The sequence below is a fragment of the Papio anubis genome, chromosome 8 (assembly GCF_008728515.1).
Source record: "Papio anubis isolate 15944 chromosome 8, Panubis1.0, whole genome shotgun sequence".
NCBI lineage: Eukaryota > Metazoa > Chordata > Mammalia > Primates > Cercopithecidae > Papio > Papio anubis.
In genome coordinates this window covers 139,572,220-139,596,720 of record NC_044983.1, presented here as the reverse complement: position 1 = coordinate 139,596,720, position 24,501 = coordinate 139,572,220, and the positions used below count along the sequence as shown (strand labels likewise).

The 24,501-nt window shown below is 56.2% G+C and overlaps 2 protein-coding genes and 1 long non-coding RNA gene across 9 annotated transcripts in view; 2 read left to right on the top strand and 1 right to left on the bottom strand.

Moving 5' to 3' along the window:
- Nucleotides 1-8,331: 8,331 nt before the first annotated feature.
- On the top strand, nucleotides 8,332-12,739 carry SLC39A4 (solute carrier family 39 member 4). Its single transcript, XM_031669886.1, has 11 exons — nucleotides 8,332-8,665; nucleotides 9,176-9,457; nucleotides 9,858-10,050; nucleotides 10,166-10,302; nucleotides 10,380-10,551; nucleotides 10,845-11,017; nucleotides 11,188-11,325; nucleotides 11,402-11,765; nucleotides 11,888-12,040; nucleotides 12,207-12,394; nucleotides 12,487-12,739. Exons 1-11 carry the CDS (start codon nucleotides 8,456-8,458, stop codon nucleotides 12,613-12,615), a joined length of 2,139 nt encoding a protein of 712 aa, XP_031525746.1. The 5' UTR covers nucleotides 8,332-8,455; the 3' UTR covers nucleotides 12,616-12,739.
- On the bottom strand, nucleotides 10,099-11,403 carry LOC108584158. The gene is made up of 2 exons (XR_001899118.3): nucleotides 11,238-11,403; nucleotides 10,099-10,188 (listed from the first exon to the last, which is right to left on the bottom strand). It is a non-coding gene; the product is annotated as an uncharacterized LOC108584158 (long non-coding RNA).
- A 4,100-nt stretch (nucleotides 12,740-16,839) lies between the features above and the next one.
- CPSF1 (cleavage and polyadenylation specific factor 1) overlaps nucleotides 16,840-24,501 on the top strand; it is an 18,115-nt gene continuing 10,453 nt past the window's right edge. For 6 of the 7 annotated variants that reach the window (XM_031669879.1, XM_031669878.1, XM_031669881.1 and 3 more), the window contains exons 1-2: nucleotides 16,840-16,974; nucleotides 17,091-17,248. In XM_031669879.1, the coding sequence (XP_031525739.1) occupies nucleotides 17,105-17,248 (144 nt within the window). In that variant the 5' untranslated portion in view covers nucleotides 16,840-16,974; nucleotides 17,091-17,104. Of the gene's footprint in view, nucleotides 16,975-17,090; nucleotides 17,249-24,193; nucleotides 24,213-24,501 lie in introns of those variants that run through there. The other variant, XM_031669880.1, reaches the window with a different exon arrangement.

Below are 24,501 nucleotides of genomic sequence, written 5' to 3'. Positions count from 1 at the left end.
TGTGATAAAATATAACAAACTTTGCCTTTTTATGTGATTTTAAGTACACAGGTCAGGGCCATTAAGTGTATTTACATTATTGTGCAACCTCATCATCGTCCACCTCCAGAACTTTTTTTCCATCAAACAAGTAAAGGCTCCATCCCTGTAAAACCTCCTGTGTGCATTCTCCCCTCCTCAGCCCTGGCAGTCACCCTTCTTTCTTTTCTTTTCTTTTTTTTTTTTTTTTTTTTTTTTTTTGAGGCAGTTTGACTCTGTCGTCCAGGGTGGAGTGCAGTTGCACAATCTCGGCTCACTGCAGCCTCCACCTCCCAGGTTCAAGCAATTCTCCTGCCTCAGCCTCCCAAGTAGCTGGGACTACAGGGGCCTGCCACCACGCCCGGCTACTTTTTTGTATTTTTAGTAGAGACAGGGTTTCACTGCATTAGCCAGGATGGTCTCGATCTCCTGACCTGTGATCTGCCGCCTCAGCCTTCCAAAGTGCTGGGATTACAGAGCGTGAAGACAGCGGCCTGACCTCTTTTTGAGGACAGGGAGTCTGGCTCTGTAAGCCCTAGGCTGGCCTGGGAGTGCAATGGTGTAGATCTCCAGCTCACTGCGACCCCTCCACCTCTGGGGTTCAAGCAATTCTCCTACCTCAACTTCCTGAGTAGCTCAGATTACAGGCCTGTGCCACCATGCCCAACTGATTGTATTTTTAGTAAAAACTGGATTTCTCTGTATTGGTCAGGCTGGTCTCCAACTCCTGACCTCAGGTGATCTGCCTGCCTCGGCCTTCCAAACTACTGGGATTATAGGCATGAGCCACCGCGCCCCGCCTGTTTATTTTATTTTATTTTTTAATTTTAATTTAATTTTTTTGTTTTTGTTTTTGAGGCCAGTCACCAGCTCATCGCCCAGGCTGCAGTGCAGTGACTGGATCGCAGCTCACTTTAGCTCCACCTCGGGTTTCTGCAGCCATTCTCCTGCCTCCCAGCCTCCCAAGTAGCTGGGACTAGAGGCGCCACGCCCTCGCCGGCTAGTTTTTCATATTTTCAGTAGAGAGGCGAGGGGTTTCACCGTGTTAGCCAGGATGGTCACCGATCTCCTGACCTGGTGATCCGCCCGTCTCGGCCTCCCAAAGTGCTGGGATTACAGGCTTGAAGGCCACACGTGCCCGGGCGCTAGGTTTATTTTTAATTTAAGACGGAGTCTCCCTCTGTCGCCCAGGCTAGAGTGCAATGGCATGATCTTGGCTCACTGCAACCTCCACCTCCCAGGTTCAAGCAATTCTTTTGCCTCAGCCTCCCAGGTAGCTGGGACTACAGGCTCGAGACACCTTGCCCAGCTAATTTTTTTTTTTTTTTTTTTTCTGAGACGGAGTCTGACTCTATTGCCCAGGCTGGAGTGCAGTGGCGGATCTCAGCTCACTGCAAGCTCCGCCTCCCGGGTTTTGCAGCCATTCTCCTGCCTCAGCCTCAGTGGCTGGGACTACAGAAGCCCGCCACCTCGCTTGGCTAGTTTTGTATTTTTAGTAGACACGGGGTTTCACCATGTTAGCCAGGATGGTCTCCGATCTCCCTGACCTTGTGATCCAGCCCGTCTCGGCCTCCCAAAGTGCTGGGATTACAGGCTTGAGCCACTGGCCCGGCCTTTTTTTTTTTTTGGGCTAAGTCTCGCTCTGTTGCCCAGGCTGGAGTACAGTGGCGCCATCTCTGCTCACTGCAAGCTCCACCTCCAAGGTTCACGCCATTTTCCTGCCTCAGCCTCCCCAGTAGCTGGGACTACGGGTGCCCGCCATCACTCTCGGCTAATTTTTTGTATTTTTAGTAGAGATGGGGTTTCACCGTGTTAGCCAGGATGGTCTCAATCTCCTGACCTCGTGATCTGCCCACTGGCCTCCCAAAGTGCTGGGATTACAGGCATGAACCACCATGCCCAGCCTATTTTATTTTATTTTTACTGTGATAAAATATAATAAATTTTGCCATTTTAACTGATTTTAAGTGCACAGTTCAGGGACATGAAGTGTATTTACATTATTGTGCAACCTCACCACCATCCACCTCCAGAACTTTCCCATCCAAACAAAGTAAAGCTCCATCCCCATAAAACACTCATGCGCATTCTCCCCTCCCCAGCCCTGGCAATCACCCTTCTTTCTTTTCTTTTTTTTTTTTTTGAGACAGAGTCTCGCTCTGTTGCCCAGGCTGGAGTACAGTGGCCAGATCTTGGCTCACTGCAAGCTCCGCCTCCCGGGTTTACGCCATTCTCCTGCCTCAGCCTCCCGAGTAGCTGGGACTACAGGTGCCTGCCACCTCGCCCAGGTAGTTTTTTTATTTTTATTTTTTAGTAGAGACGGGGTTTCACCGTGTTAACTAGGATGGTCTCGATCTCCTGACCTCGTGGTCTGCCCACCTCCCAAAGTGCTGGGATTACAGGCTTGAGCCACCGCGCCTGGCCTCTTTCCTTTCCTTTCTTTTTTTTTTTTTTTTTTTTTTTGAGAAGGAGTTTGGCTCTGTCGCCCAGGCTGGAGTGCAATGGTGCAATCTCGGCTCACTGCAACCTCTGCCTTCCGGGTTCAAGCAATTCTTCTGCCTTAGCTTTCTGAGTAGCTGGGATTACAGACACCTGCCACCGTGCTCAGCTAAGTTTTGTATTTTTTAGTAGAGACGGGGTTTCACCATGTTGGCCAGGGTGGTCTTAAACTCCCAACCTCAGGTGACCTGCTCGCCTTGGCCTCCCAAAGTACTGGGATTACAGACATGAGCCACTGTGCCCAGCCTGTATTTTTTTTATTAATTTTAAAAATTGATTATTATTTTTGAGTTGGAGTCTCTCTTTTCGCCCAGGCTGGAGTGCAGTGGCGTGATCTCAGCTCTCTGCACCCTTTTCCTTGGGGTTCAAGCAGTTCTCATGCCTCAGCCTCCTGAGCAGCTGGGACTACAGGCGCCTGCCACCACGCCTGGCTAATTTTTGTACTTTTTAGTGAAGATGGGGTTTCACCATGTTGGCCAGGCTGGTCTCGAAGTCCTGAGCTCAGGTGATCCGCCCGCCTCGGCCTCCCAAAACCCTTCTACTTTCTCTGCAGGGTCCAGCACCATGGGGTTGGTGGGTTTTCCTCCCCATGTGGGGACGAGAGATTGTAGAAATAAAGACACACGACAAAGAGATAAAAGAAAAAGCAAGCTGGCCCCAGGGGACCACTACCACCAAGATGCAGAGACCAGTAGTGGCCCCGAATGCCAGGCTGCGCTGATATTTATTGGATACAAGACAAAGGGGCAGGGTAAGGAGTGTGAGTCATCTCCAATGATAGGTAAGGTCACGTGGGTCACATGTCCACCGGACAGGGAGCCCGTCCCTGCCTGGCAGCCGAGGCAGAGAGAGAGAGGAGAGACAGACAGCTTACGCCGTTATTTCTGCATATCAGAGACTTTTAGTACTTTCACTAACTTTGCTACTATTAGCTAAAAGGTAGAGCTGGGTGTACAGGATGGAATGTGAAGGCGGACTAGGAGCGTGACCACTGAAGCACAGCATCTCAGGGAGACAGTTAGGCCTCCGGAGAACTGTGGGTGGGCCTGACTGATGTCAAGCCCTCCACAAGAGGTGGAGGAGTAGAGTCTTTTCTGAACTCCCCCAGGGAAAGGGAGACTCCCTTTCCCAGTCTGCTAAGTAGAGGGTGTTTTTCCTTGACACTGATGCTACCGCTAGACCACAGTCCACTTGGCAACGGGCTTCTTCCCAGACACTGGCGTTACCGCTAGACCAAGGAGCCCTGCGGTGGCCCTGCCCGGGCATCACAGGCTCACACTCTGGTCTTCTAGTCACTTCTCACCATGTCCCCTCAGCTCCTGTCTCTCTATGGCCTGGTTTTTCCTAGGTTATGATTGTAGAGCGAGGAGTATTATAATATTGGAATAAAGAGTAATTGCTACAAACTAATGATTAATGATATTCATGTATAACCATATCTATGATCTATATCTAGTATAACTCTTGTTATTTTATACATTTTATTAGACTGGAACAGCTCGTGCCCTCAGTCTCTTGCCTCGGCGCCTGGTGGCTTGCCGCCCACATTTCTGTCTCCATGAATTTGACTGACTGGGGTCCTCATGTGAGTTAGATCACGCCGTCCTTGCCCTTTCATGTCTGGCTGCCTTTGCTCATCACAGTGTCCTTAAGGTGCATCCAAGTCACAGCGCAGGCCGGTTTCCTTCCTTTTTCAGGCTGACTCATGTTCCACTGTGGATGAGCCACAGTGCGTTCACTCACGCGTGTTTGGATATTTTAGTTGCTTCCATCTTTTGAATAATGCTGCTAGTGAACATGGGCTTATGTTTTTTTTTTTTTTTTTCGTCTTTAGAGTCAGGGTCTTGCCCAGTTGCCCAGGCTGGAGTGCATGAGTGCATGATGCGATTGTGGTTCACTGCAGCCTCCACCTCCTGGGCTCAAGCAATTGTGCCTCAGCCTCCAGAGTCGCTGGGACCACAGGCGCCCACCACCACTCTGGGTGCCTTTTTTTTTTTTTTTTTGAGACGGAGTCTTGCTCTGTCGCCCAGGCTGGAGTGCAGTGGTGCAATCTCAGCTCACTGCAAGCTCCACCTCCCAGGTTCATGCCAGTCTCCTGCCTCAGTCTCCCGAGGAGCTGGGACTACAGGCACCCACCACCACACTTGGCTAATTTTTCGTTTTTTTTTTTTTTTTTTTTGAGACAGAGTTCATTTCTGTCAGCCCAGGCTGAGTGCAGTGGCCGTGATCTCAGCTCACTGCAAGCTCTGGCCTCCCGGGTTCCCGCCATTCTCCTGCTCCCCAGCCCCTCCCAAGTAGCTGGGACTACAGGGCTTCGCCACGTCACCCGCCGGGCTGGGGTTTTTTGTATTTTTGTAGTAGAGACGTGGGTTTCAACGTGTTAGTCAGGATGGTCTCATCTCCTGAACCTTGATCCGCCAGTCTCTGCCTCCCCAAAGTGCTGGGATTTCAGGCGTGGAGCCACCGGGGCCACCTCGCCATTTTTCAGATTTTAATAGAGATGGGGTTTCACTGCAGTTAGCCGGGATGGTCTCCCATCTCCTGACCTCGGGCGGATCTTTCCTGCCTTGTGGCCTCCTCCCAAAGTGCTGGGATTACAGGCGGAGACACTCATACCAGCCTGGGTGCCCTAATTTTGTTTTTGTATTTTTAGGTGGTAGAGCTGGGGTTTCATCATGTTGCCCAGGCTGGTCTTAAACTCCTTGACTTCAAGTGATCCTTACACCTGCCTCAGCCTCCCAAAGTGCTTTTTTGATTACAGGCGTATTGCTGTGCCTGACCAGTGTTGTTTTTGTTGTTTTTATTTTTTTGAGATCTTGAGTCTCATTTGTCGCCCCTGGTTGAGGCGTGCAGGGTCGGATCCTCAGCTCACCGCCAGTCTCACCTGGTTCACGCCATTCTTCCTCGGTTCAGCCCCGAGAAGTTGACCATACCAACACCTCGGCCGTCCGCTAGTTTTTTTGTATTTTTGAGACGGAGTCTCGCTGGCTGTGTCACCCAGGTTGAGTGCGTAGGAGCTGATCTCGCTCACTGCAAGCCTCGGGCCTCCCAGGTTCACGCCATTCTCTGCCTCAGCCTCCGAGTAGCTGGGACGCCATGCGCCGCCACCACGCCTCAAGGTTTTTTGTATTTTTGGTAGAGACGGGTTTCACCCATGTTAGCCAGGATGGCCTGGATCTCCTGACCCGTGATCCACCCTGCCTCGCCTCCCAAAGTGCTGGGATTACAGGCTTGAGCCAGCCAGCCTCGCCTTTTTATTTTAATAGAGACGGGTTTCACCGTGGTTAGCCAGGATGCCTCGACCTCCTGACCTCGATCCGGCCTGCCTCGCCTCCCAAAGTGCTGGGATTACAGGCTTGAGCCACCGCGCCCGGCCCAGTGTTGTTTTTAAGATGGGCCAATTGCAATGAGCTTGTTGCATGACAGAGTGGGCCTGAGGGGCAGGAGAGTGCAACCCCTCTGCTCTGGGGAAGCCGGCCTCAGGCTGGGGCACGGGCAGATGAAACCCTCAGCGGCTGCTCCTGGGCTGTGGAAGAGAGTTTCTGTGGGGAGGGATGGGGTCACATGAATGGAGGGAATGGAGGAGGTCTGCAGCCTAGCACTGAGGCCTACTGGGGAGGCAGCTCAGGAAGGCCACAGAGTCAGGCCCAGCCCAAGACCTTTGCCCTGAAGCTAAAATAGGCCCTTGAGCCTGGTTTAGAATGGGTGGCCTCCAGCCAGCCCATTGGTCCTGGGGTGGTGTGGGAGGGAAAGGGCCAGTTTGGGACCGCAACATCTCCAAGCTGCGTGTAGAGCTGCCCCCGTCATGGTCTTGGGGCCCAGAAATCATCTGCGGCCCCAGAAGGATACCACTGTGGGTGGGCCCAGCCAGAGGGGCACCATGAGATCTGCCGCTTGGCAGGGTGCGGCTGCCAGGGGAAAGCACCCTGACCCCAGGACACTGGGCCCAATGCCCGCCCTGCCCCGTCCTGAAGGGGTGGCCTGCCCCTCCACACCTGTGGGTGTTTCTCGTTAGGTGGAACGAGAGACTTCAGAAAAAAAATAAGACACAGAGACAAAGCATAGAGAAAGAAAAGCGAGGGCCCAGGGGACCCACGCCGGCACCACTCTCTGAGTTCCCTTAGTATTTATTGATAATTATCTTTATCATCTTAAAGATAAGGGAGTGGCAGGACAATAGGATCATTGTAGGGAGGAAATCAGCAGTAAGACATATGAACAAAAACCTCTGTGACATGAATAAGTTTAAAGGAAAATGCTGTGCCTTGAGATGCATATGCAAACATCTCCATAAACCTTTTGGCATTACTTCAGCCTATCACATGGGGAGAAACCTTGGACAACACCTAGCTTTCCTAGGCAGAGGTCCCTGCGACCTTTGGCCGTGTACGTGTCCCTGGGTAGTTGAAATTAAGAGAATGGTGATGACTTTTAACCAGCAAGCTGCCTTCAGGCACTTGTTTAACAAAGACACATCCTGCCCAGCCCAAAATCCATTAAACCTTGAGTCACCGCAGCACATGTCTCTTGCAAGGACAAGGTTGGGGGTAGGGTCACAGATTAACAGCATCTCAAATACAGGACAAAATGGAGTCTCTTATGGCTACTACTTTCTATATAGACACAGTAACAGGCTGATCTCTCTTTCTTTTCCCCACACTGTCCCGCCCTGCACATGGCAGGACAGAGTCCTTGGGCCTCAGGCACCCAGCTCCCCACCCCAGCCCCACCCACAACACTCAGGGTCAGGCTGGCTGGACCGGGCAGGAGGCGGCATCTGGACTCCCCCTTCAGAAGGCAAAGCTGCCCTGAGATCTGCCTTCCCCTTCCCCCAGACTTCTGCCATCACCACCACAGTAGAGATAAGGCCTCTAGGCTCAAAGGCCAGAGAAGGAGCCCACAGGGAGGGCAGGGCTGTGAGCCACAGCCTCCCTGCCCCGGGGGCTAGAGCTGGGGTCTTACCCCAATCTTATCCTGCCCCAAGCCCGGCCAGGTGGCTGCCAGGGCCCAGGTCCGTCTTCCTGGGGCTTTCTCTGGCCTAAGGGAGCATGACGCAGCAGGCACCTTTTCAGTTCCTTTGATTCCATCGCAGTCCCCAACAGGGACCATAGCCCAGGACCCAGGAAGAGGTTCATGTCCCCACCCCAACTGGGGCCACCAAGGGTGTCTGGGCAGCCTCTGTTGGGAGGGGCAGAGGCATGGACCTGGGAGCTCTCAGGCTCTGGGGGCATCTGTGCACCTCTGCCCTGCGTCCCCCAGCTTGGAGGCAGCCTCCAGATGGAGAGCCAGAAGGGGACACTCCGGCTCTGCCCCACAGCTTGAGGGGCAGCAGGAAGAGGACAGAAGCCCACCCAGGCTGGCTGGGCGCGGTGGCTCACACCTGTAATTCCAGCACTTGGGGAGGCCAAGGCAGGCGGATCACCCGAGGTTGGGAGTTCAAGACCAGCCTGACCAACATGGAGAAACCCTGCCTCTACTAAAAATACAAAATTAACCGGGTGTGGTAGTGCCACCTGTAATCCCAGCTACTCGGGAGGCTGAGGCAGGAGAATCACTTGAACCTGGGAGGCAGAGGTTGCAGTGAGCCAAGATTACGCCATTGCACTGCAGCCTGGGCAGCAAGAGCAAAACTCTATCTAAAAAGCCCACCCAGGCTGCCTGTCCAGGGGAAGGGGCCCAGCCCTCGCCCCCCACCAGCAGTGGCTTCAGGCTACTGGGGAGGATCTGCGGCTGGAATGGTTAACCCAGGCATTTCCAGCAGCCAATCACAGAGCTCTGCAGGAATACCTGGGAGAGGTCCTCATGCAGGCCGGGCCGGGCGGGTCCTAGCCCAGCCCCAGTCTGGCCCTGGGCAACCCCAGCAAAGCCGCCCTCAGCCAGCCCAGAAGCACTGGGCCTTGGCCACAGTAACACCCACTGAGCACGCTGGGAGCTGAGTATGGCGTCCCTGGTCTCGATGGAGCTTGGGCTGCTGCTGGCTGTGCTGGTGGTGACGGTGACGGTGACGGCGACGGCGACAGCGCCCCCGCCTGCTGGTCTGCTGAGCCTACTCACCTCCGGCCAGGGAGCTGTGGATCAAGAGGCACTGGGCGGCCTGTTAAATACGCTGGCGGACCGTGTGCACTGCGCCAGCGGGCCGTGTGGAAAGGTAACAGCCCCACCCGACGGGTCCCCCAGCCCTGGCCTCTTCCCGCCCGCTCCGCCCTGCCAACTGGCAGCAAAGGGCCCTGGGCAAACTCCAGGAGGCGGAGGAGGCTGGCGGCAGTACCTGGGCACCCTGGCCCTCCCCGCAGGCCAGAGCCCACCCTCATGCTCATGAGGGCAGACAGGCACACCTCTCCAGGGACACACAGTCCCTCTTCTCCCCAGGACCCCAGGGCCACCTCCCCCTGACGGCCCCCAGCCATCAAATTGGCAGTGGCTCCAGGGGAGTCCCCTGGGGATGGGGGACCACTGTTGGGGGCCCCTCTCCGTGTAGTTGGGGAAGCAGAACAGGGTCCTGGGGAGACAGAAGGGCACAAGGGGTTGAGAGAGGATGGTGGACGTGGTTGGACCTGAGAGGGAGAGGAAACAGGCCTGTGGGGAAGCCCCTTGGCCAGGCCTGCCTCTCCCCTCCCTGGTGGGCCCAGAGCCCCTCCTCACCTGTCTCTGCCCACAGTGCCTGTCTGTGGAGGACGCCCTGGGCCTGGGTGAGCCTGAGGGGCCAGGGCTGCCCCCAGGCCCGGTCCTGGAGGCCAGGTACATTGCCCGCCTCAGTGCCGCCGCCGTCCTCTACCTCATCAACCCCGAGGGCACGTGTGAGGATGCTCGGGCTGGCCGCTGGGCCTCTCGCGCAGACCATCTCCTGGCCCTGCTCGAAAGCCCCAAGGCCCTGACCCCGGGCCTAAGCTGGCTGCTGCAGAGGATGCAGGCCCAGGCTGCCGGCCAGACCCCCAAGACGGTGAGGGACAGTCCAGGCAGACCAGGGGAGTGGGTGAGGAGGGCCCCATGGCCTAGGGGGCCACGCCTGGCTGCAGAGCTTTCAGGGAGCCTGGGGGCCTGGGGAGACGCCCGGGAGTCGGCCTCCTGCTGGGGATTCGCAATGTGGAGCTCACTACCGGGCAGCTGGGGGCCTGCAGGAGCCCCAGGAGGGGCCTCACGAGGGAGGAACCCAGAGGGCTGAGTGGGAGCCTGAAGCAGCTGGGCCCGGCAGGGAGGGCTGTGGCCCCAGGGAAGGGCGGGGCTGGTGGGGGCAGATCCTGTAGTTGGCGTGGGAGATGCATCCAGGGGCAGCTGGGTGGATGGCAGAACTGGATGCAAGGTCACACCAAAGGCTGAGGCAGAGGCCCCCTCTTCCCCAGGCCTGCGTAGACATTCCTCAGCTGCTGGAGGAGGCGGTGGGGGCGGGGGCTCCAGGTAGTGCCGGCGGCGTCCTGGCTGCCCTGCTGGACCACGTCAGGAGTGGGTCTTGCTTCCATGCCTTGCCGAGCCCTCAGTACTTCGTGGACTTTGTGTTCCAGCAGCACAGTAGCGAGGCTCCTATGACGCTGGCCGGTGAGGCCTGGGCTGGGCTGTGGAGGGGGCACCCCTGAGTCCCCAGCCTCCATGTCCCTGGGGGGCAGGGCTGGAGCCCACACAGACTCGCCGTGCTGACTCTTCTCCCTGCTAGAGCTGTCGGCCTTGATGCAGCGCCTGGGGGTAGGCAGGGAGGCCCACGGTGACCACAGTCATCAGCACAGGGGAGCCAGCGGCCAGGACCCTGTGCCCCTCGTCACCTCCAACGATAGCTCCAGTGTGTGGGACACGGTGAGCTGTGCCCTGGGGTAAGATGGGGTCCCACTGGGGTCTGCTCAGGCCCCTGAGCCTGTCCTGCCACTCCCCAGGTATGCCTGAGTGCCAGGGACGTGATGGCTGTGTATGGACTGTCAGAGCAGGCTGGGGTGACCCCGGAGGCCTGGGTCCAACTGAGCCCTGCCCTGCTGCAACAGCAGCTGAGTGGAGCCTGCACCTCCCAGCCCAGGCTCCCCGTCCAGGACCAGCTCAGCCAGGCAGAGAGTGAGTGCCCACCCCGGCACTGTGCTGGCAGTGCAGAGGTGGGGCCCACATAGGGAGGAAGGAGTGGCTGCCGAGGGTGAGGGATGGAGAGAGGGAGCAGGGCCTGGAAGTTGAAACAGCAGACACAGGGGAATGTGGCATCGCCAGGAGGGGAGTGGGGCTTTGAGGCAGGAGCGTCAGCCGGAGTGAGGGACTGGCCCACACTGACCGCCTGCAGCTCTGGTGAGTGACGCCCGGGAAGCAGGGGCTGAGTCTGGAAGAAAAGCTCTCACAGCCACCTCACCCGCCCCCAGGGTATCTGTACGGCTCCCTGGCCACGCTGCTCATCTGCCTCTGCGCGGTTTTTGGCCTCGTACTGCTGACCTGCACTGGCTGCAGGGGGGTCACCCACTACCTCCTGCAGACCTTCCTGAGCCTGGCGGTGGGTGCACTCACTGGGGATGCTGTCCTGCACCTGACGCCCAAGGTCTGCCCCCACAACCCCCGGATCCTGGCCTTCCCTTCCCCACCATGGACTCCCAGGCCATGCCCTCCCAGGGCCCTTACCCACACCACCCCCTGACCCCTGACCCCTCTCCCTGGGTCTTGGAGGGAGGCGCCCTGTGACCCCCCCAGCCCAGCGCCCCTACTCCCCAGGTGCTGGGGCTGCACACACACAGCGAAGAGGGCCTCAGCCCACAGCCCACCTGGCGCCTCCTGGCTATGTTGGCCGGGCTCTACGCCTTCTTCCTGTTTGAGAACCTCTTCAACCTCCTGCTGCCCAGGGACCCGGAGGTCAGGCTTCTTGGGAAGGTACCCGGCGGGTGGGTGTGCTGGGGGCCTGGCGGACACTGAGCAGCTACCCTCACAGGACCTGGAGGACGGGCCCTGCGGCCACAGCAGCCACAGCCACGGCGGCCACAGCCACGGTGTGTCCCTGCAGCTGGCACCCAGCGAGCTCCGGCAGCCCAAGCCGCCCCACGAGGGCTCCCGCGCGGACCTGGTGAGTGGGCGCCCGATGCCCCACCCCACGCGGAGCCCCTCCCACAGACCCCTTCCCAAGCCCACACTCCCAGCCCCTCCCCAGGCCTGCGGCCCCGCCTCCCGCGGTGATCTGGGGCCCCGCCCCGCCGCCTTCCTCCTCTATCTCTGGGCGGGACTTACTCAAGGCTCCTCCCAGGTGGCGGAGGAGAGCCCGGAGCTGCCGGACCCGGAGCCCAGGAGACTGAGCCGAGGTGAGCCCAGGGGGCGACCCCGGAAGGGCTGGGGGATCTGAGGTTTGTGTGCAGCGCGAGCGGGGCCCGGGGCTTGGCGGTCGGGGACAGGCCACTCGAACCCACGGCCGCTGCATCCGCAGAGTTGAGGTTACTGCCTTATGTGATCACGCTGGGCGACGCCGTGCACAACTTCGCCGATGGGCTGGCCGTGGGCGCCGCCTTCGCGTCCTCCTGGAAGACCGGGCTGGCCACCTCGCTGGCGGTGTTCTGCCACGAGTTGCCGCACGAGCTGGGTGAGCGGCGGGCGGGGCCTGGAAGGAGACGGCCGGGGCCGCAGGGGGCTGGGCGGGGAGACCGGGAACAGGTGGGCGGGGCCTGGTGGTAAGAGCGCGCGACCGAAAGGGGTGGGCGGGGCATGTAAATAGGAGGGCGGAGCTGTTGATGTGGACCCGCCCGCAGGGGACTTCGCGGCCTTGCTGCAGGCGGGGCTGTCCGTGCGCCAAGCGCTGGTGCTGAACCTGGCCTCTGCGCTCACGGCCTTCGCGGGTCTCTACGTGGCACTCGCGGTTGGAGTCGGCGAGGAGAGCGAGGTCTGGATCCTGGCAGTGGCCACCGGCCTGTTCCTCTACGTGGCACTCTGCGACATGGTCAGGATGGTGAGGGGAGGGGCTGCTCTGGGCCGGGAACTGAGCAGCGGAGCTGAGCAGGGGCGCTGACCTGGTACCCACTTGCTCCTCAGCTCCCGGCCATCTTGAAAGTACGGGACCCACGGCCCTGGCTCCTCTTTCTGCTGCACAACGTGGGCCTGCTGGGCGGCTGGACCGTCCTGCTGCTGCTCTCCTTGTACGAGGATGATATCACCCTCTGATACCCTGCCCTAGTCTCCCACCTTTGACTCAAGATCCCACACCCCACAAACCTACAGCCCAGAAACCAGAAGCCCCTATAGAGGCCCCAGTCCTAACTCCAATAAAGACACTCTTGTCCTTGCAGCATGGCTGTGCTCTCCTTGTTGGGTGGGAAAGGTCCTCAGCTGAGAAAGGACAATTGCGGCACTGCCTTCTCCCCATCGGGGTGCCTCGAAGAGAAGCAGGAAGAGCTGCACTCAGGGCCCCCCAGGCAGCCAGCCTCAGGCACCCCCTCTTTGATGTGGAGACCCTGCCTGCCTGAGGAGTGGGGTCAGGGAAATTCGCCGGGGTGTGTGGGCAGCAGGTGGGACCCTGTCCCCAAACAGTAATCAAACTTGCTTACCCATAACTGCTTACACAGCTGAAGGCATATTTTTCTGTCATGGAAAGCAAGCCTGGAGATAATCAGACCAGAGTGTGGCAGCCCATGGTTCCTGGGACCCCAGCCTCTTCTGACTCTGAGGCGTTAATCCTGAGTCCCTATGTAGTGGCCTCCTAGGGCTCCCATAACACAGCCTACCGCAAACTGAGTGCCTTCAAACCAGAAACTTATTTTCACAGTTCTGGAGGCTAAAAGTTAGGAATCAAAGCATCAGGAGACTAATGCTCCCTCTGAAGTCTCCAGGAAGCAGTCTGTTCCCCAAGCCTTTCCTGGCTACTGGTGGCCCCAGGTGTTCCTTGGTTTGTGGGCAGTATGACTCCAATCTCTGCCTCTGTCTTCACATGACCTCCCCTCCTCTCTCCTTTTGTTTTCTTTTTTCTTTCTTCTTTTGAGACAGAGTTTCAGTCTGTTGCCCAGGCTGGAGTACAGTGGCACCATCTCAGCTCACTGCAACCTCTGCCCCCCAGGTTCAAGCAATTCTCCTGCATCAACCTCCCGAGTAGCTGGGATTACAGGTACCCACCACCATACCTAGTTAATTTTTATATTTTTAGTAGGATGTGGTTTTATCCTGTTGGCCAGGCTGGTCTCGATCTCCTGACCTCAGGTAATCCACCCACCTCAGCCTCCCAAAGTGCTGGGATTACAGGTGTGAGCCATTGCGCCCGGCCCACATGACCTTCTTTCTTGTGTTTCTATCTCTTCTGGTTATTTTTATTGTATGTTTTTTGAGACGGAGTCTCACTCTTGTCACCCGGGCTGGAGGGCTCACTGCAACCTCTGCCTCCTGGGTTCAAGCGATTCTCCTGCCTCAGTCTCCCGAGTAGCTGGGATTACAGGTGTGCGCCACCATGCCCGGCTAATTTTTGAAGGGGGCCAGCCCCTCCACACCTGTGGGTATTTCTCGTCAGGTGGGATGAGAGACTGAGAAAAGAAATAAGACACAGAGACGAAGTATAGAGAAAGAACAGTGGGCCCAGAGGACTGGTGCTCAGCATACTGAGGACTCGCACCAGCACCAGCCTCTGAGTTCCCTCAGTATTTATTGATCATTATTTTTCCTATCTTAGTCAGGGGAGTGTAGCAGGGCAACAAGCGGGGAGAAGGTCAGCGGGGAAACATGTGAGCAAAGGAATCTGTATCATGAATAAGTTCAAGGAAAGGTGCTGTGCCCGGATGTGCACGTAGGCTAGATTTACGTTTCTCTCTTTTTTTTTTTTTTGAGACGGAGTCTTACTCTGTCGCCCAGGCTGGAGTGCAGTGGCGTGATCTCGGCTCACTTCAAGCTCTGCCTACCGGGTTCACGCCATTCTCCTGCCTCAGCCTCCTGAGTAGCTGGGACTACAGGCGCCCGCCGCTGCGCCCGGCTAATTTTTTTTTTGTATTTTTAGTAGAGACGGGGTTTCCTTGTGATCCGCCCGCCTCGGCCTTCCAAAGTGCTGGGATTACAAGCGTGAGCCACCGCACTTTACCCAAACATCTCAGTGTAGCAAAGAGTAACAGAGCAGCAGCGCTAGATTTATGTTTTTCTTTACCCAAACATCTCAGTGTAGCAAAGAGTAACAGCAGTATTGCTGCCAGCATATCTCACTTCCAGCCACAGAGCGGTTTTCTCCTATCTCAGAATAGAACGATTGGGAATGGTCGGCTTTACACCAAGACATTCCATTCCCAGGGAGGAGCAGGAGACAGAAGTCTTCCTCTTATCTCAACTGCAAAGAGGCCTCCCTCTTTCACTCCTCCTCCTTAGCACAGCACAGACCCTTTATGGGTGTTGGGCTGGGGGATGGTAAGGTCTTTCCTTTCCCACGAGGCCATATCTCAGGCTGTCTCAGTGGGGGAAACCTTGGACAACACCCAGGCTTTCTTGGGCAGAGGTCCCTGTGGCTTTCCGCAGTGCATTGTGTCCCTGGTTAATCGAGAATGAAGAATGGCAATTTTACCGAGCATACTGCCTGCAAACATATTGTTAATGAAAGGACACAAAGATAGATGTGTACCCGCCCCCCGCTACACCCTATTGCTAAACCCTTTGTTCTGCTCTCTAATCTTTGCACATACCAGAGATTTTGTAAGTTCTGAGGCAAGGTCACAAGACGTGTTTAAGTAAGATAAACTCTTGCTGCCATAAACCAGTTGGGCAACCTGACGCAATATAATTAACTGCCTTTGTGTAAAACTGCTCTCCCGCCTCAAAGGTTGAACCGAAATACCAGAAATGGCGGGAACCAATCATAGTTAGCCAAATTGCCTTGTTCAAACACTAGCCAATCATATATTCTATGCCCACTTTTCTTAGACTATATAACACTGCTTGGAGCTCAGTGGGGGAGCTCTCCTGCCGGTCTCATTTCGCGAGCGAGTGAGAGTTCCAGGTTCGAACCTGTAATAAAGATCCTTGCTAGGCCGGGCGCGGTGGCTCAAGCCTGTAATCCCAGCACTTTGGGAGGCCGAGACGGGCGGATCACGAGGTCAGGAGATCGAGACCATCCTGGCTAACATGGTGAAACCCCGTCTCTACTAAAAAAAAAATACAAAAAACTAGCCGGGCGCGGTGGCGGGCGCCTGTAGTCCCAGCTACTCGGAAGGCTGAGGCAGGAGAATGGCGTGAACCCGGGAGGCGGAGCTTGCAGTGAGCAGAGATCCGGCCACTGCACTCCAGCCTGGGCAGCAGAGCGAGACTCCGACTCAAAAAAAAAAAAAAAGATCCTTGCTGCTTAGCTTTGACTCTGGTGGTCTTCTTCGGGGAATAAACGGTCTGGGCATAACATTAACAAGGCACATCCTGCACAGCCCTAAATCCATTAAACATTGATTCAATACAGCACATGTGTTTGTGAGCACAGGGCTGGGGCTAAAGTTACAGGTTAACAGCATCTCAAAGTAGAAACAATTTTTCTTAGTACAGATCAAAATGGAGTTTCTTATGTCTTCCTTTTCTACATAGACACGGTAACAATCTGATCTTTCTTTTCCCCACAATTTTTGTATTTTTAGTACAGACTGGGTTTCACCATGTTGGCCAGGCTGGTCTGGAACTCTTGACCTCAGGTGATCCGCCCAACTTGGCCTTCCAAAGTGTTGGGATTACAGGCGTCAGCTATCGCCTCCTATTGACTTTTAAAAGGAGGTTGAGTGTGGCTCAGGGGTCACACGCCTGAGCATCCAAGTGGCCCTTCCCTCACTGCCCAATGAGCAAGTGAGTAGATTTGGATGCCACAAAAACACATATTTCCACGCCATTTTCTTGCGCCTAACGATACTTTCTTGTTTTATTTCTCATGATTCCGTTTCTAGGTCCTAGGCCCGTGCCTGGTCCAGGATCCAAGCTCCTGGAAGCTGGCACTGGGCCCGCCCTGGGTAGGCAGCAGTGAGCAAGGCGGGCGGACAGCGCTGGGCTCGCGGGCCTGCGGGGTCCTGCGTCCTCCGCGGGAGTGTTGGCGGCGGGGGTCGCTCTGCGAGGGGACACTGAGCAGAGGGGCGTGCGGCCTCTCTAGGAAGCTTTCTCGGAGCCCCCGACGCTGGCAAGGCGCCCGCCCCCTCTTCCGGACCCCGGAGCGGGCCCCTGCACCTGGGGGCTAGCAGCGGAGTCGCTTCTCCCTGCAGCCCTCCTGGGTCTGGTGGAGACGCATCCCTGGCGGACCCCGAGCCGCTGCAGCCGGCGCCCCTGCGGCTTCTCACCCGCGCTACTCCGCCCGCAGCGGAGGCCCCGCACTTCGCGCGCTAGGAGTTTGGAGTCTGGACGCCCCGCCCGGAGCCGAGCCGCCAGGCCGCCCCGCACCCCGGGCCACCAGGGGCCGCTGTCGCCCCTGCAGCAGCTCTCACGGGGCGGCGCTGCGCAGGCGCCGAAGCCGGAACCTTCGCGCGCAGCTTCTGGGCCCGGCCGGGCCAGGTTCGCCGCCGTCCCGGTTCCCCTCGAGTCGGCTCCAACTGCCAGGTGGGCAGCCGGGAGGGCGGCCGAGGCGGCAGCGCGAGGCCGGCGAGGGACGCGGTACGGGGCCGGGGTCCTGCGCGGGCGACCCCGCTCACTCTTCCTCTCCCGGCCTTGCGCAGCCCGGGTTGGCGCCATGTACGCCGTGTACAAACAGGCGCATCCGCCCACCGGCCTGGAGTTCGCCATGTACTGCAACTTCTTCAACAACAGCGAGCGCAACCTCGTGGTGGCCGGGACCTCGCAGCTCTACGTGTACCGCCTCAATCGCGACGCCGAGGTAGGTCGGGCCCTGGGCGCCCTCCCCGCTCTCCGCGACGTGAGTGCTCTCACCGCCCCCCGTTGCAGATGGAAGAGCCAAGCCCCAGACAAGTTCAGTGATTTGCTTAAGGTTCCCCTGCCTCAGGAGCCAGGATATGACCCAGAATCTCTTGTGCTCAGGTCCTTTCTCGTAGCTGCTACCCTGTCCTGCCTCCCTTCGTGCCCCACCGGGAAGGGCGCGCTGCCCTAGCCGTCTTGTTTGCTCTTCTGTTTTTTCAGCAAGTTGTTTGGGAGGAACGAACGCCCACTGTGTGCTGGGTAGCAGGGATACCATGTGAACCACACCTGCAGACACTTGGGGGAGGGGAACATCTAAATAAACACACCTGCCCCTGAAGCAAGTGCTGCTGCGGGGATAAAGGAGTGAATGAAGGAAACTCTGTATTTCCAGTCGCATGATCAGAAGAGCCTGTCTGAGGCAGAGCGGGAGTTTATCAGAGGAAGGACATTCCTAGCACCAGGAACAAGGCCAGGTCTAGGATGGGGACAGACTGTTGACAGGAGTCTTGGTACACTGGGGCACGTGCCTCAAGGGTTTGGGAAATACAGTGGCATTTTGGTTGCCAGAGGGTTGAAAGCTGGTCCAGAAAGGCTACTTGCAAGAGGCAGTTTCTCCATTGTTCTTGAAGGGAGGAGTAACTCTTACCCAGGCCCAGGGAAGGTGAGAGGAGGGTGTTCCAGGCAGAAGAAACAGCCTGTGCACAGGTCCAAAGCAGTTGAGGGTGGAGAGTCATGCACGGTGTGGCCGTGGTGTAGAGTGGATGTGGTGGTGGGGATGGAGGGAGGTAGGCTGTGGTCAGGACTGTTCTCCACAAAGCAGGGAGGAGCCACAAGAGGGTTGTGAATAGGGGCTGACCCAGCAAACAGATGGGTCAGAGGCGTAGGCCAAAGGAGGCCAACCCTCCTGGGCACCTACCCCAGCATACACGTGTTTGCTGGCCAGGGCTCCATCCTCTGAAGGCTTGACGAGGGCTGGAGTTTCTGCTCCGAACACATTGTTGGCAGGAGGCTGCAGTTTCTCGCCACATGGGCCCCTCCCTGGGTCAACTCACAACATGGCAGCCTCCCTCACAATGAGAGACTCACCAAGACTGAAGCCATAGTGAGTCCTGTAACCCAGTCTCAGGCTGGATGCATTGGCTCACAACTATGGCCCCACACTTTGGGAGGCTGAGGTGGGATGACTGCTTGAGGCCAGGAGTTCAGGACTGGCCTGGGCAACATAGCAAGACCCCATCTCTGCAATTTTTTTTTTTTTTCCTGGTGAGACAGAGTCTTGCTCTGTCACTCAGGCTGGAGTGAAGTGGTGTGATCTCACGCTAACTTTAACCTCTGCCTCATAGGTTCAGACAATTATTGTGCCTCAGCCCCCTAAACCCTCCACCCAGTAGCTGGAATTACAGGTGTGGGACACCACGCCCGGCTAATTTTTTTTTTTTTTTTTTTGTATTTTTAGTACAGACAGGGTTTTGCCACATTGGCCGGGCTAGTCTCAAACTCCTGAGCTCAGGCAGTCCACTCACCTTGGCCTTCCAAAGTGCTGGGATTACAGGAGTGCACCGCTGTGCTTGGCCCAAATATAAAATATAAAAGTTAGGCCGGGCGCGGTGGCTCACGCCTGTAATCCCAGCACTTTGGGAGGCCGAGGCGGGCGGATCCCGAGGTCAGGAGATCGAGACCATCCTGGCTAACACGGTGAAACTCCGTCTCTACTAAAAATGCGATAAATTAGCCGGGCGAGGCGGCGGGCGCCTGTAGTCCCAGCTACTCGGGAGGCTGAGGCAGGAGAATGGCGTGAACCCGGGAGGCGGAGCTTGCAGTGAGCCGAGATCGCGCCACTGCACTCCAGCCTGGGCGACTAAGCGAGACTCTGTCTCAAAAAAAAAAAAATAAAATAAAAATATAAAAGTTAGCTGGGTGGCCGAGCGCGGTGGCTCAAGCCTGTAATCCCAGCACTTTGGGAGGCCGAGACGGGCGGATCACGAGGTCAGGAGATCGAGACCATCCTGGCTAACACAGTGAAACCCCATCTCTACTAAAAAATACAAAAAACTGGCCGGGCGAGGTGGCGGGCGCCTGTAGTCCCAGCTAGCTACTCAGGAGGCTGAGGCAGGAGAATGGCGTAAACCCGGGAGGCGGAGCTTGTAGTGAGCCGAGATCTGGCCACTGCACTCCAGCCTGGGCGGCAGAGTGAGACTCCGTCTCAAAAAAAAAAAAAGAAAAAGTTAGCTGGCCTGTGTGTAGTCCTAGCTACATGGGAGGCCAGGGTGGGAGGATCGCTCAAGCCCAGGAGGTCAAGGCTGCAGTGAGCTATGATTGCACCACTACACTCCAGCCTGGACAACAGAGTGAGACTGCATCTCAAAAGAAAAAAAAAAGAGGCCAGGCGCAGTGGCTCATGTCTATCATCCTAGCACTCTGGGAGGCCAAGGTGGGTGGATCACCTGAGGTCATGGGTTCAAGACCAGTATGGCCAACATGGCAAAACCCTGTGTCTACTAAAAATACAAAAATTAGCTGGGTATGGTGGCAGGCACCTGTAATCCCAGCTACTTGGGAGGCTGAGGCAGGAGAATTGCTTGAACCCGGAGGCGGAGGTTGCAGTGAGCCGAGATTGCACCACTGCACTCCAGCCTGGGCGACAGAGCAAAACTCCATCTAAAAAATGAACTAGTACACTATTAAACTGTCATATTCTGCTGGTCATATCTACCAACCCTGGTAGGGGTGGTGGAGGCTGCAGCACCTCCCAGCATTCACTGCAAAGGGCGTTGTGCTGCCGTGGACGCTGGCCACTGGAGGTCGGCCAACGTGCTCATTCCACATCGGGCAGCAGTGCAGGGCAGGAGTTGAGGAGTTGAGGAGTAAGGTCTGGTATGGAGGTAAAGCCAGAGTCTTCAGCCTGGGGGTGGTGTCTGCCCTTGGAAACTGGCACCCAGAATATAGCCCAGGACAGGGTCTTGGGGCACCCCAACATTGAGAGATTGGGGAGATGAGAGGCCATGAAAGAGGTGGAGGTCGCATGGCCTGGAAGGCAGGGGGAAAGCTGGACAGGGCCCTGGAGGCCCAGGGAGGGCAGCTGGGGAGGGACTTGACGCTGGGTCCCACGCTGCTGAGCCTCAGGTGATGTGACTGCGACGGGGCAGGCTGGGGCCATGAGGGGTTGTGGTCTGACTGGAGCAGGGGTAAGAGCCCAACAGAGGAGGAGAGTCAGTAACAGTGAACAGAGACAACTCTGGAGGAGATGTGTGTAAACTGAAGCAAGAAATGGAGCCGTAAATGGCAGGAAAAGAGGTTTTCTTCTTTTGTTTTTTGTTTTTAAGAAATGGGGTCTTGCTATTTTGTCCACACTGGCCTCAAACTCCTGGGCTCAAGCCATCTTCCTAGGGTCAGTCTAGTCATGGCTCTGTAACAAACTGCCCTGGAACATACAAATGAAGTCTTTCATCATAATTGCACACACCTGGAAGTCTGGTTTTCAGGAATTCATCAGTGTGTGGGGATCCCTTGGCGCTCCTCCACCAGGGCTGAGCCTTGACAGGGATGACTTGAAGAGCTGGGAACAGGCCAGATGTGTCTTCCCCTACCCCCCCCATCCCTCCACTCTCCCCTGTCCCCCAGCGTGGCTAGCTGGATTTTCCCGGCAGCATGGCGATGTTGGTGTAGTTGAGCTTCTTGCAGGAACTCAGAGCCCAAGGAGCCTAAGGCAGAAGCTGCCGGTCACTTTAAGGGCTAGACCAGGAGGGCACATCCCTGCCACAACAGTCTGCCCTAAAGGCAGCCTCTAGCCCAGATTCACCTGGAGAGGGAGGGAGACAGCCACCTTTCATGCAGCTGTTTGAGACGGAGTCTGCCTGTCACCCAGGCTGGAGTGCAGTGGCCGGATCTCAGCTCACTGCAAGCTCTGCCTCCCGGTTTACGCCATTCTCCGCCTCAGCCTCCCGAGTAGCTGGGACTACAGGCGCTCGGCCACCTCGGGCCTGGCTAGTTTTTGTATTTTTAATAGAGACGGGTTTCACCGTGTTAGCCAGGATGGTCTCGATCTCCTGATTCCTCAGGATCCGCTTGTCTCAAGGCTCTCCTAAGTGTTGGGATGGGGTTGAGCCACTGCGTACCGCTTTTTCTTTTTGAGACAGAGTCTCCCTCTGTCACCAGGCTGGAGTGCAATGGCTTATTTCGCTCACTGCAACCTCTGCCTCCCGGTTCAAGGAGCCCTGCCTCAGGCTCTGAGTAGCTGGGACCACAGGCGCCTACCACCATGCCCGCTAATTCTTTAGTAGAGACGGAGTTTTACCATGTTGCTTAGGCTGGTCTCTAACTCCTGACCTCAGGCTGCATCCACCTGCCTTGGCTTCCCAAAACTCTGGGATTAGGTTTGAGCCACTGTGCCCGCCTCGCAGCTGTCTTGAATCTGTCCCAGAGAATCAAGTGCAGGCTTGGTTTGGCTTGAGTGTGACCTGCGATCCATGGCCATGGAAGGCAAGGCACATCATGGGCTGAAAGTGAAGAGTGGGTGGGGGCGTCTGCTGTCTGTCCTGGGGAGCAAGACAAGGCCAGCTTCGCAATCCTCAGGCGTCGAGAGGGCCGCTGCCTCTGGCAGAGAGTGGCGACATAGCCAAAGATGGATAGGGAAATGGGCTGAAAGCATGTAATCTTTAAGTAATAAAAGTCCCTTTATGGGGGAAGAAAATATACAAACAACACTGTTGAAATTAATAAAGTCCGTTTTGTTTTGTTTTTGAGACGGAGTCTTGCTCTGTCACTTCAGGCTGGAGTGCAGTGGCACAATCTCAGCTCACTGCAAGCTCCGGCCCCGGGTTCACTACCTCCTGCCCTAGCCTCCCCGAGAAGCTGGGACTACAGGCTACCACCACTGGGCGCCCGGCTAATTTTTTTCTTTATTTTTAGTAGAGACGGGTTTCACCATGGTCTCGACTTCTGATCCTTGTGGGATCCCCCACCTCGCCTAAAAGTGCTGGGATTACAGGCTGCGGAGCCACCACGGGCCTCGGCCTTGTTTTTGTTTTTTGTTTTTGGTTTTTGGTTTTGAGACACAGTTTTGTTCTTGTTGCCCAGATGGGAGCACAGTGGTGCGATCTCGCTCATTGCAACCCTCCCTCTCCGGGTTCACAATTCTTCTGTCTCAGTCTCCTGAGTAGCTGGGATTACAGGCACGCCACCACTGGCTAATTTTTTTGTATTTTTAAAGTAGAGATGGGGGTTTCACTTACGTTGGCCAGGCTGGTCTCGAACTCCTGACCTCAAGTGATCCACCTGCCTTGGCCTTCCAAAGTGCTGGACCACAGGCTTGAGCCACGGTGCCCAGCCTCTTTCTTGTTTTTGAGACAGAGTCTCACTGTGTCAGCCAGGGCTGGAGTGCAGTGGCATCTATCCTGCTCACTGCAAGCTCCACCTCCTGTCTGCTGATTCTCCTGCTCCTCAGCCTCTGAGTAGCTGGGACTACAGGCTTCACCACTACCCCTTCTGGCTAATTTTTTTTGTATTTTTAGTAGAGACGGGGTTTCACTGTGTTAGCCAGGAGGTCTTTTTTTTGAGACTGGGACCAGCTCTTGTCAGCTTCCAGGGAGTGCCTGGGTCGGATCTCCGCCTTCACTGCAAGCTCTCCGGGGTTCACGCTTATCTTCCTGCTCAGCCTCCCCCTGCAGTAGCTAGACCACAGGCTGCTCAGCCACTTCGGGCCTCGCTTGTTTTTGTATTTTTAGTAGAGACGGGTTTCATCGTGTTAGCCAGGATGGTCTCTGACCTTCCTGGACTGATCCGCCTTCCGCCTCTCTGCCTCCCAAAGCTTTGGACGAGAGTTTGGAGCCACCGCGCCCGGCCGCCAGGATGGTCTTGATCGCCTGACCTCTTGATCCGCCCGCCTCGGCCTCCCAAAGTGCTGGGATTACAGGTGTGAGCCACCGCGCCTGGCATTTGGTCACTATTTCTTTAGCTATTTATTCTGTTCCCGTTTCCCCAAGATGCCAGTTAGACATTAGACCATTTGACTATGTATACATTTTTCTTAAAATTCTTCTGAGTGGTGGCCGGGCACAGTGGCTCACGCCTATAATCCCAGCACTTTGGGAGGCCGAGGCGGGTGGATCACCTGAGGTCAGGAATTCAAGACCAGCCTGTGCAACACAGTGAAACCCCGACTCTACTAAGATACAAAAAAAAAAAATTAGCCGGGCGTGAGAGCACGCGCTTGTAGTCCCAGCTACTTGGGAGGCTGAGGCAGGAGAATTGCTTGAACCCAGGAGGCAGAGCTTGCAGTGAGCCGAGATCACGCCACTGCACTCCAGCCTGGCGACAGAGCCAGACTCTGTCTCAAAAAAAAAAAAAATTCTTCTGAGTGGTTACCCCTGTTTCTTGCATGTACACTGAAGTGCAGTTGATCTCTGTGTACTGGCCTTATACTTGGTAGAGGGGATCAGGCATCCTTGACTGGTCCCGACCAAGAGGGAAAAATTTTCTTTTTTTTGAGACGAAGTCTCTCTCTAGTCCCCCAGGCTGGAGTGCAATGGTGCGATCTCGGCTCACTGCAGCCTCCGCCTCCCGGATTCAAGCGATTGTATCACTTGAGGTCAGGAGCTGAAGACCAGCCTGGTAACTGGGCGCGGTGGCTCACGCCTGTAATCCCAGCACTTTGGGAGGCCGAGGCTGATGGATCACGAGGTCAGGAGATGGAGACCATCCTGGCTAACACCTTGAAACCCCGTCTCTACTAAAAGTACAAAAAACTAGCCGGGGGTGGTGGTGGGTGTCTGTAGTCCCAGCTACTTGGGAGGCTGAGGCAGGAGAATGGCGTGAACCCAGGAGGTGGAGCTTGTAGTGATCCGAGATCGCGCCACTGCACTCCAGCCTGGGCGACAGAGCAAGACGCCATCTCAAAAAAAAGAAGAAAGACCAGCCTGGCCATGGTAAACACCCTATCTGTACTAAAAATACAAGAATTAGCCGGACGTGGTGGTGCGTGCCTGTGATCCTAGCTACTGAAGAGACTGAGACTGAGACAGGAGAATCGCTTGAACCTGGAAGGCGGAGGTTGCAGTGAGCCGAGATTGCGCCATTGCACTGCAGCCTGGGCCACAGAGTGAGACTCTGTCTCAAAAAAAAAAATTCCTCCTATTTTTGCTTTACTAAGAGTTTTTATCATGAATGCTTTTATCAGATGCTTTTTTGTGTCCATTAAAGTGACACGATTTTTCT

Bases quoted from the DNA above. Each gene is read 5' to 3' on its own strand.
- SLC39A4 (XM_031669886.1), top strand. From the start codon at position 8,456: ATGGCGTCCCTGGTCTCGATGGAGCTTGGGCTGCTGCTGGCTGTGCTG. The intron at 10,051-10,165 runs GTGAGGCCTGGG...TCTCCCTGCTAG, and splicing joins GGCTCCTATGACGCTGGCCG to AGCTGTCGGCCTTGATGCAG. The intron at 12,395-12,486 runs GTCAGGATGGTG...CTTGCTCCTCAG, and splicing joins ACGTGGCACTCTGCGACATG to CTCCCGGCCATCTTGAAAGT.